This window comes from Festucalex cinctus, chromosome 7 (assembly GCF_051991245.1).
Source record: "Festucalex cinctus isolate MCC-2025b chromosome 7, RoL_Fcin_1.0, whole genome shotgun sequence".
Classification (NCBI taxonomy): domain Eukaryota; kingdom Metazoa; phylum Chordata; class Actinopteri; order Syngnathiformes; family Syngnathidae; genus Festucalex; species Festucalex cinctus.
The window spans coordinates 5,011,984-5,023,889 of record NC_135417.1 but is presented as its reverse complement, the minus strand read 5'-3'; the positions used below and the strand labels follow the sequence as shown (position 1 = coordinate 5,023,889).

General features: G+C 40.0%; 2 protein-coding genes across 2 annotated transcripts; one reads left to right on the top strand and one right to left on the bottom strand.

The window, feature by feature from the left end:
• Positions 1–18: 18 nt before the first annotated feature.
• On the bottom strand, positions 19–2,816 carry gpatch3 (G patch domain containing 3). Its single transcript, XM_077527033.1, has 7 exons — positions 2,372–2,816; positions 1,741–2,195; positions 1,347–1,521; positions 953–1,012; positions 596–717; positions 377–504; positions 19–295 (listed from the first exon to the last, which is right to left on the bottom strand). Exons 1-7 carry the CDS (start codon positions 2,775–2,777, stop codon positions 112–114), a joined length of 1,530 nt encoding a protein of 509 aa, XP_077383159.1. The 5' UTR covers positions 2,778–2,816; the 3' UTR covers positions 19–111.
• A 5,540-nt stretch (positions 2,817–8,356) lies between these two features.
• nr0b2a (nuclear receptor subfamily 0, group B, member 2a) lies at positions 8,357–10,296 on the top strand. Its single transcript, XM_077527639.1, has 2 exons — positions 8,357–9,031; positions 9,890–10,296. The coding sequence occupies exons 1-2, from the start codon at positions 8,509–8,511 to the stop codon at positions 10,129–10,131; spliced, it is 765 nt and encodes a 254-aa protein (XP_077383765.1). The 5' UTR covers positions 8,357–8,508; the 3' UTR covers positions 10,132–10,296.
• The last annotated feature ends 1,610 nt before the right edge of the window (positions 10,297–11,906 follow it).

Sequence of the window (11,906 nt, the reverse complement as noted above, 5' to 3'; positions counted from 1 at the left end):
CATACAACAACACAAACATAAGAGTGAGGGTACTCAATTTTAATTAGGCAAGGTTAGAAAAATAAGACTATTTAACATCACAATCAAACACAAATGAAGAGTACAGCATGGTCATCTTCTTGGTCCAACACTTCCCCCTGGCTGCCAGCCTCTGTACTTCATGCTGTTGTTTGGTTGGCGCCTGAGCAAGGAGTCCCCTCGATCAATGTCTTTAGGTTGATCATAGATTGTAGTTATATGAAAGTCTCTTCTGGCCTTTTTACCAGGATGTAAGAGAAGCTTTTCACCATGATATCTGTAGAATAAGCAGTGCATCACAATGAGTACAATGACTTGTGAACAAAAATAATCATTTCCACTTTATTTTGAAACTTACCCAAACCCCCGTTTGCAGTACGGATGTTTGCCTTCATTTTCCAGCGCGTCAGCAATTCCAGTTTGACTGCTTCCCAACCCTTCACCGTCCTTCCAGCCTTGCTTCTCCATTACGCGGCGGCCAAAGCCCTAACCAGTAGAAAAGAGTAAAACATTTAAAATTCCAATATAAACAGATGGTATGTAGTACTATGTACTGTATTGTAAATGAATTTCATACCTTAGTGAACCTCTCAAAACTGCCAATGGCCTGATTGTGTGCAGATCCATCTTCAAAACCATCCCTAAGCCTTTTCTCCAGTCGCATCCGGACGTAGTCCCGGGCGTCCATGTCACCTCCGTCTGGAAAAAAGATGAGACCAGTTTAAGAAATGATATCATGAGGTTAAAATAAATGTTATGATTCCTTGCTCTGAATGTTGTTAACTACTGTTTGTGCTGATGCTTATGTGTTGTCTTTCCTTGTGTAAAGCACATTGAGTTGCCTTGTGTATGAAATGTGCTATACAAATAAACTTGCCATGCGTGACCAACATAATAATAATAATAAAAAATGTAGTAAAGCAATCTAAAATACCTTTATCATAGTAGACGCTCATGTCAACGTCCCAATCATCTGCAGTTTGCTCGTCAAAATCTGGAAAAAAAAGACGCACAAAACGAGACAAATGTAGTTAGTCATACAATCTGCTTTTATTAAGAATAATTTTACATTATCTCACTTTAAAAAAAAAACACGCAGGTGTAATATAATTTTTCATAATTCAATGAGCTTTGTGTCACCAGAGGGCAGTATGGCTTGATGACAATTTCACTGCCACAATCGACGAGCATCTCAAATTTTTGCCCACAAACAAAGCAAAAATAATCGGATCAAAAGTTTAAAAAAACAAAAAACACAAAAAAAAACTCATAGTTGAGTCATTCTTAAGTCGAGATATCACTGTATAATTCATCACTGTTGTGCTTACCTCCTTCTTCTTCCTGCCAATACTGGGCATCAGTGTAGAACACTAAGCCCGATCCACCTTTTTCCCACTTCAACTCAATTTCTTCTTCAAACAGCCTTTCTTTGCTTCGCTCTTGGCTCGTCACATCATCATGCAGTGCTTCATGGCGCTCCCACTCCTCGCAGCAGTCATCGTCCTGCAACCAAAGGAGAGTTTAGTGGAATCAGTACAGGATAATACATTTCCTAACCCAGATGACTTTTAGTCTTGAATTAGCTTAACACATGCATGTGTATGGAAAAACAGACTTTGGCGTTTTCAACCTACTTGTAGGAATTATTATGAAAAGGATGCATTTAAAATTCAGTGCACATAATACATAACTTAAGTAACTTGATCATAGTCTTGATCTTACATCATCTGCATTTGACTGCACGTCCTCCTGCTCTTCTATTTGCGGCTCATCATTCTCTGTTGTCTCGCATCGGTCATCCTGCCGCCTCGGTGCCGACGTTCGAGCGGCCAAAGTGCCCGGCCCCGATATCTCATGGCCAGCGGCTGTTATAACAGTCTCTTCGGTGGCCGGCAGAGTGCAAGTGTCCTGGTACTGGAAAGGCACGTTGCCGTAGCGACGGTTGGAGCCAGTTTTGGGGAAGGTGAGGCCCAATTTGCGGATGAGGCGGGGAGGCAGCCGGCACGACTGGATGAGCTGTAGGAAGACTTTGACTGATGTTCCCACGTTGCCATTCTGCATCAGAGCAGGTGGATTGAGTTCAGATAGGGTCTTGAGGTCGGACAGGGTGAAGAGTTCGGTTTGAGACATCCGGTGTCGCTGCTCAAACCTCGTCTTGTACGGGAACTGATTGTCATCTGGGGGGTAAAAAATAAATAAAAATAAATGCTTGATCCAATTTAAGTGTGGTACCAAAACAATTCTCACATAGTAAAAATGCTCAGTTTGGATTAACGTTGTCAGTAATATATTATTGGAAAAATATGTTAATAGTTGTGGTGGTTTGCAGCGTGCTGTTACAAGGCTAACTTACCATTGTGTTGTGAAACCTTCACTCTCTTAACAACACATCTTCTCGATAGCCAGTTACCCTTGGAGTCGATCCAGTGGTTCCCTGCGTACATCCTAATAAACCTGTCGGCGTGTTCGTTGTGAACAGAGACGACACAACAGCAAGTTTTGGCTGTCGGCTTCGTCTTTTTACCGCAGTTTCCATTAGCCGATACGGGTGTTGTGTCGCTAACGGACGACTTATCGCTGTCCTCCTCGCTGTCCCCGCACGTTTGAGACTCCCGGTGGACCTCTGGCCGGTGTCGGTAATGAAAACAAATGAAGCCGCCGCTCTCTATGAACTGACTGAAATAATTCCGAAGGTCCGCAGAGTGGAAAGAGGCGGGGATGTTGCTAATCACTAAAAAGACGCCTTGAGAGTCCGCCATGTTTTCCTTCGTCAATATTTTTTTTTAACCACGATGAAATGACGACACTTCCGCGTAGGCGCATGTAACCGGATGTGACGTACTAAGCATGTGATCGATACAGTCTGACAAGAAAATGGTGTATATTTCCAGCATTTTTCCACGGAAAGTTTCTGCAATTAAAATCAGATACAAAAAAATAAATAAATAAAAGTCTACCATATATAAACTCGAGTGACAAAAGTTGCGTAGTCTTACTACAAATGTGTTTTTAACGAACTACTTTGAAAAAGTGAAGGCTCCCCACAATTTGGTGACAACTTCTTTTAAGAAATGTACTTTTATACAAATCCACTCAGTTCTCGAAATGTGTTTATCATGTAATGCAGTCATAATAAAGCCACAAAAATTACGAACAAACAATTTTTACTTACTTATTTTTCACTGTCAGCGAGGCTCATGTCCACTCAAGTGGATATAGTGCCTCATCTGCGGCAAATGACGAACATAAATCATGCACTCCAGACATAATAAATCGTAAATGTTATGAATAAACACTGTTTTTTTCTGCTTAATTTTCAAACAAATTGGTAATGTGGCCCAAATGCCTAAAAAACTTTTACGATTTATTATTAAGTAGTTTTATAGTAGATTATCATGGATTTACCTGAATAATACAGTATATCTATAATCACGGTATCGTCATATCGTGAGATAATCGTTATCGTGAGCCTTGCATCGCGTATGTATAGTGAGGTACCCAGAGGTTCCCACCCTGGCCTCTGAGCTTCGGATTCAGCTATACATCAGCTCCACCAATTTCACCCGCGGACGTTGAAAATAGAGCCGCAAGAGGACATCCGTCGATGAAGTGAGGCCGGCGGCAGAGACTGATGAAGATGAGCTCGCACGTACCCTCATTTACTTGAATTTACTTGGAAAAATATCTAGTAGTTTTTTGTTTTTTTTCCATCAGAAATTCTAATCAAATTCCGTGTAAAATTTACTTAGAGTGCATCAACCTTTACTAGGCTTTTTCAAGTAAATATCACTCCCCATTTTTACAGTGTTGGCGTTTCCCACGGACAAGTAGGAAAGCTGGTAGCATAGTCTTCCGCGTGTGGAATTTCTGGGTTGAGAGGCACAAGGTCTATTGAAATTTATCAGCATTTTGGAAATATTAACACTTCATTTAACAACAATACATTACCAGATTTACCTGGGCAGTATCTTATTTTGAAATGACTTGGTCAGAACCATCAAAAAGCCGAAAACCGGTCACAATAATGCCTAAGGGTTTTAAGCTAACATTTTGTGTAAAGTTTTTTTTTTTTTTTTTTTACTTCTTTTTTTTTCTGCCTTTCAAAAAGATGACCAAGAAATGTATTCTACCAGAGTTCATTAACCCAGAGGCTAACTCGGTGCTTGGCCTTCACCTTAGCGTTTATCGGTGTGTTTTGATAGTAATAGGCAGTAAAACTGTACTCCTGTGTCTGGACCCTGACATCACTACAGCGCATTTACACCGCATTACACTCCTCTTGTGCATTAGTCACAACCACCATAACTACTCCAGGTCCAAATTTAGTCATTAAGCATGTCTAATATATTTCATATTCACAACTTGTAACAAAACCTATTTGAATGGTGAGAGTTCAGTTGGTGCAGGCACACATGAAAGTGGTCTTATCATTAGGTTATAATTTCATGACCACCAAAAGTAATATTAATGTATTAGTATGAATATATAAAAATAAAACCCTGCTTGTATAAACAATTATGCGAACCAAAACACAAAATAGTGGAAATTCAAACCAACACAATAATAACAACTGTTTTTGATGGTTGGAATACTGATTTCAATTTGCAAGTATAATATTCTACCTGAAAACACAACGGCCCAAAAATGAATTAATAATGTGTGATGAAACTGGAAAAAAAAAAAAAAAGCACGAGTTTTGTTCAGGAGACTTGCTTTATTATGATCTATTATGATTCACATTTCTTGAGGTGATGAAGTTGAGCTTTTTGTTCACTGTTAACTACCATAACTATGAAATAACCCAAAATTACAAACAATAAAATCACGAAATTTCTCACTCTGTGAGTAGTGAAATGAGTTTCACTTCTGTAATTAATAATTTTTTAATATTATGATGCAACTATCTGGTAATTGAATGAATGAATTCAATACTTGGAAAATTGCTAAATATGTATTAAACTACTAAACACATGGATTTACCTTTGTAAAATACTATATATAGTAACATTTATGGTGAGTCAGGCCTAACTCTTGTAACTACATAACAATTTTTTTTATTTCGACTGACTAAAATAGCATTTGCCTTCTAAGAATGTCATTACCAAGAGTCCCCCCCAAAAAAATCCAGAAGAGTAATGACTCGAGTGGGGGGGAAATGACTCCCCTTTGCCTTACTGACCTGGAGAGGACGGAGCCAAGCAAATGACCCTTTGTTGCAACAGTCGGCCAAGGTCAAGTGTCAACTACTAGACATGCATGGCGTTCACATCATCGTGCACTCGCAAGAGTTCATCGACCTGAGAAAATGGGGAAACGCTGTTACGCCGATGAAAAGCAATCTACTGTAGTGTACATTATTAACTACATCTATTTGATTGTATTATTTGTGCTTCACTTCTTGTTTGGAGTACCTTAATTAAGATATTACTTTAAAATTCAGTGCCAGCCATTGCGTAATGCCTCTTCTCATATGAATATATTCACTTCCTTAATCACACAGATTCCAGCAGTTGCTCCACTTATAGAATGAAGGACATTTTTATTTAAACTTTACAGTCACGGAGCAGATAAGCGTCTGTCCTCCGTGTCCGTCTCTGCCTGCTCCTAACTGCTATAAACAAGAGTCTTATCGCAAGCATTTACAATTGTCAGCATGCTTCATCAAGACCGATGGCTGCAGAGTGTACTGTAGGGCATTTCAAGAAACACATTGGGGACAACGTATTTATTTATTTTTTTACATTTCAAGTGACTAGCTTTTATTATGTACTGTAGCACTAGTATTAGTGAACACAGGCAATTGCAAATTAATTGTCTAAGGCTGATTATGATTAAGATTCAGACATTTTCTTTGGCGGAATGATTGAAGAGGCTAATGAAGTAAAACAAACATGAGGTGGATGGTATTTATTCTTTTAATCACAGTTATTAACTGCATGAACTGACCTTGACTCCAAAAGTGTTGCTGCTCCAATTTCACATTAGGTGCTGGGTTATTTAAAAAAAAAAAAAAAAAAATAGTGGGGGTGGGGAGGGGGATTTCTCTGTAGTAATCTGGGAGATTTTAAATAGGTGAAAAAAAATTGAAGCATTAGTGGGAAATATAACATCCATCCATCCATCCATCCATCCATCCATCCATCCATCCATCCACCCGTCCGTCCGTCCATCCATCCATCCATCCATCCATCCATCCATCCATCCATCCATCCATCCATCCATCCATCCACCCGTCCATCCATCCATCCATCCATCCATCCATCCATCCATCCATCCATCCATCCATCCACCTGTCCGTCCGTCCATCCATCCATCCATCCATCCGTCCATCCATCCATCCATCCATCCATCCATCATCCATCCATCCATCCGTCCATCCGTCCATCCGTCCATCCATCCATCCATCCATCCATCCATCCATCCATCCATCCACCCGTCCGTCCGTCCATCCATCCATCCATCCATCCATCCATCCATCCATCCATCCATCCATCCATCCATCCACCCGTCCATCCATCCATCCATCCATCCATCCATCCATCCATCCATCCATCCATCCATCCATCCATCCATCCACCTGTCCGTCCGTCCATCCATCCATCCATCCATCCGTCCATCCATCCATCCATCCATCCATCCATCCATCCATCATCCATCCATCCATCCGTCCATCCGTCCATCCGTCCATCCATCCGTCCGTCCGTCCATCCATCCATCCATCCATCCATCCATCCATCCATCCATCATCCATCCATCCATCCATCCATCCATCCACCCGTCCATCCGTCCATCCATCCATCCATCCATCCATCCATCCATCCATCCATCCATCCATCCATCCATCCATCCATCTTCCACTTTTCTGGGGTTGGGGCACCATCTTAAAGGGAATCTGAGAATATCCTTTCCCCAACCACTTCGTCCAGCTCTTCCAGGGGGAGCCAAGTTGTTCCCAGGTGAGCCAAAACATATACTGTAGTCTCTCCAGCGTATCTTGGGTCACCCTACGCTTTGTCTGGTCCCTCTCCCTAGACCTGTTTGTCATAGCCAGAGGCTTAAAGAAACACGACGAAGCTCATTGAATCATTGGGACGCACAAAACCCTTCTCCATAAGGTGACAGCTCAGGGAGAAGGAAACATAAAATGAGTCACTGAAATTGAGATGTTTGTTTATTTGTGACAATAATAAAGTAATTTTCTTATCGGCGTCAAGCCTCTGTGCCAGGCACAGCAGAGATAACAATACGGGCTTACCTTAAATAAATGACAACCTGGAACACAACCAAACAGCATAAAGTGAAATTCCATAGATTTCATTGATTTATTTCACCCTGCAGAACAGAACAGGTGTTCCATTAACATGAGTGCCATCATCTTCACTCTAGCAGGACCAATTTTATATCGACCAAATCTCTTGGAGATAGGCAAACAGTAGGAGGGGCATAGCTCAGGTGGTAGTGTGGCAGTCTCCCAAAGTGAAGGTCGTGAGTTTGGTCCTCAACCCTTGAGTGACTTTTTTTTCCCCCCCCCCAAATCTTTATTTTGCTTTCTTCCAAGTGTAAATATTAGCCTACTCTAAAACTGAGTCCCTCTCTAAATAGAGTCTAATTTACTCTACAGAATTGACCGTGTATGCTAGCCCATAAGTGTTAAATAAAATTAAAAAAATAAAATAAAACATATAAAATAAAAATATAAAATAAACAAATAAAATAAAATAATAAAATATATAAAATAAAATATAAATGTAAAACTAAATAAAAATAAAAATCAAACACTGACATGGCAAAAACACACAGAAGCCGTACTAGCATTAAACTATGAAGTCAAGCAAGGGGGCACAAAAGATCATCTTGTGGGCCACAAATGGGCCCGCGGGCCACCAGTTTGAGACCCCTATAACTAATGCTAAAGAGAAGCAATAGTGAGTGTACATATGGTGTTGGTCAAATGTAGTATAGACCACATTTTACATGAGAAAAATCTCACCATATAAAAATCACAAACTGACAAATTTCAAATAATACAATTTTGGCAAGGAAGGTAGATTTGTACTTGTAAGTTGTGTCAACTATTACAAAAATGTACCAATGACATCATCCCGAGTGCTTCACCTCTGTGTCAGTGCCCCACTGCTCGGCGTTGTCTGTCCTCTTCAGCTCAGGCCAAGTATGAGCTGGCAGTGTGTCGGGACCCATCAGAGCTGGGACTGATTACTCTCCGAGTCCTTGGTAGCTTGGTACGGCCTGGGTTAATGACACGGACCCCAAGATAAGGCCCAGCCCTCTTGATATCCAAACGTTACTCCACCAGCTCCTTTTCATTGAGAAAAGCTTATCAGATTCTCAGGGTTATACCGCCAGTCACCTGGCAGAGCGCATGGTTGTTTTTCACGGAGTGTGTATTGACAAGCCAAGGTCCACCTGGGTGGCCTTATAAATACGGTCGTGGCGGAGGCGAGAGCGCCTCACTCCAGAGGAACCTTTTGCATGATGGATAACCGATGCCAGTGCAGCAGCGACAGACTGTTGAATCCAATCCTCTTCAACATTCTCAGTCAATTAGATAACAGAAACCCGAGTCCGCGCAACTACTCGATACCTCACCGATGCAACTGTGAGCTACGGCGGACGGTGTGCTTAAAAAGGCCGTCGGAAATTTGCAAAGAAGCCTCGTCAGTTCTGGTCAAAACCGTCCATTTTATGAAGAACTTGCCTGCTTTCAAGCAGCTTCCGCCCAATGACCAGTTCGTGCTCCTCAAAAACTGTTGGGTGCCGCTCTTCATCCTGGGCCTGGCGCAGGAGCACGTGGACTTTGAGGTGGCCCACGTACCGGCCGACAGCATGCTGAAGAAGATTCTTCTGCAGCGGGAGGGGAGGACTGAGATGGAGAGGGAGCAGCCCACCATGGCCGGCGTCGGCAAACTCAAATCCTGTCTCAGAAAGTTCTGGAGCTTAGATTTGAGTCCAAAGGAGTATGCCTATCTTAAAGGGACGACGATATTTAACCCAGGTATGTGCAAACCAGAGATTACACCAATTTACTTAAAGGGATACTTGACTCATTGAGCCATTTTTAACAGTAAAGAAGATATTATTTCGTCTATAATCAATGTGATAACGTCATTATTTTTCATGAACAAAAAAATTATGTTTCCACTTGCTGTCGACTGAAGATGACATCACCTGTGGAGAGGAAGTCGGTAACGACCAATCATGGCTCAGTTTGCTGACCAAACCCAGAAAACAGGCGAGCCATGATTGGTCGTTACCTACTTTCTCAGCACAGGTGATGTCATCTTTAGTTGAAAGCAAGTAGAAAAAATTAGTTTTCAAAGTTATCAATTGAAGTTATCAAATTCATTCCGGACCAAATGTTAACGTTTTACTGCTCTAAATGGCTCAATGATTCAAGAATCCCTTTAAAGTGGAAGTCAACATTTCTTGACAATAATATGTTATGTTATATGACCTCCAAAGTCCAAACATGAGATTCTGGTTATAATATTACATTTGTGGAATATGAGTTATGCAGCAAAATCCAGCTGTTTTTATCCATCTCAGGGGGCGGCCATTTTGCCACTTGCTGTCGACTGAAGATGACATCACAGTTGCTCATTCCTCAGTCAGGCAACAGCCAATCACAGCTCACCTGTTTTCTGAAGCTGAGCTGTGACGTCAGCTGAGCTGAGCAACTGATTTTGCTGCTTAACTAAACTAGTGCTGCTGCATAGAACATATTATTGTCAAGATTTTAATTTTTTTTTTTTTTTTTGGGGGGGGGGGTGACTTCCCCTTTAATCATGTCTTGAAAACCAGACACTTAATATCTTATAAATAAATAAAGATGACTTGACTTTTTCTCCAACAGACATCCCAGATCTAAAGGCACCTCTGTTCATCGAGGGCTTGCAACAAGAGGCGCAGCACGCCCTGAGCGAGGTGGTCCAGCTACTCCACCCCAGGCGGCAGGAGCGCTTCGCCCGCATCCTCCTCACGGCGTCCATGCTGCAAAGCATCACACCCAGTCTAATCATCGAACTCTTATTCCGGCCTATAATTGGCCAAGCTGACCTGTTGGAACTTCTGGTGGACATGCTCTTCTGCAGGTAGAGGACGCCTTCGTCATACAGACTGAATAAAATCTGTTCCACTTAAATGTAAGCAATTCCTAACCTGCGTGGACCAGCCGCATTCAACTGCTCATTTTTTTAATGACTTTTTTTTTTTAATGGAAGCCAACATCTGGAACTATTTCACCTCCAAAGAGATTTGGAAGCCTTCATGTCCTACCTTTAGCTATTTTTTTGTATTTACAGAATAATTCAAATAAATCTATTTTTGTACATGTCTTTGTCTTTTTAAGTTTATTTTCACCCAGTAAATACTCATTTATTTATGTTGAGGTGTTTTGCTATTATATTTTCTATCCTCAAATCCTCATGTTGCAGCAGCCTGCCTGTACTGCTCAATAAGATCGCAATTCGTTTTGGGAAGGACACTTTTCAAGACAATGAAGTATGCAGACAAACTCGGGGTGTCAGGCGATTAATTTTTTAAAATCATAATTAATTGCATGACTTAAATAATTAACTCACGATTAATTGTAAATTTTAAGTCTGCTCTAAATGTACAATATAATGTTTTTAAATGTTTTCATACTCAGCTTAAAAGTGAAAAAATGTTAAACTAATAGAAATATGGCTGAATCTTTTAGTCATTGATACAGTAATTTCATAATAATTCATCAAATTGACTTAAAATTAAAAAGATGTACTGCACTGTAAAATACGAGTGAGATATTGATTTGTGTTGAGCTCATTTTTCTGCCACTAGATGGCATAACTGCATTTGTAAGACATTAGTGACAGATGAGTGCATTTTTCTTTTCATATTAAGTGCTATCGAATCTTTAACATGAAGTAACTTTGAAATTCTGCACATTTTTAAAATGGTAAAAATACAACTTGACCCCAGTCTCCACAAATATATGCATTATTATTATTACTGCTAAATTTTTATGTGGACGTGTATGCTGCGTCATTACAACTGGAATTCCCCTAGTGTGCGTTTAAAAAAAAAAAAAAAAGTGGCGTTAAAGGAACTTTAATTTAAATTAACTCAAAATTAATGCACTAATTTTGAAACCTCTATTAGAAACTATTGATTCAACTATGATTAAGTGTGACAAAATTGTGAATCTTTAAAGCACATTAAATTAGGCTACACATTAAATTAAATACAAGCAATTACAGGTGAATCTAAAAAATAAATAAAAAAATAATCATGTCAAAGTATATTTATTTGAGTCGTTCAATCTAAATTGAAAGTCATATTTTATAGCAGGAGTTAGCAACCTAGCAACTGTACTTCTTGATTACTGATTAGTGATAAGGGCTACCAGTTCGATACACACTTCTGAAATAACAAATTTACTCAAATCACATTTAATCATATGTTTTTATTATTATAATAGGTTATTATTAGGGCTGGGGGGGGGAATCAACTTAGTCAATCACAAAAATTCTATCTTGAAATTGGGGTGGTGCAATTACCAGAGTAATTGAATAATCTATATGATAACCAATTCTAAAAAGATTCCTTTTTTTTTAATTTCCAATTCTGTCTTAATTAAGGACACTTTTACACCTTTGCTCATACTGTCACATTCACAAAAATATATCACACGTGTTCCATTTATGCTGCGTGTTTGGCTCTCTCTAGTGGATACAAGTGGAAATTACTTTTTCGATCAGCTAAACATCGAGGCCTTCTTCACTTACTGTACTTTAAAAGTAGCCACGTTTTCTTATTATTGATGAGCAAGTGACAAGGACATAAATGCGTTCCACGCCATATTTTGTAAAGAACACGGCTTTGCGGTTGGA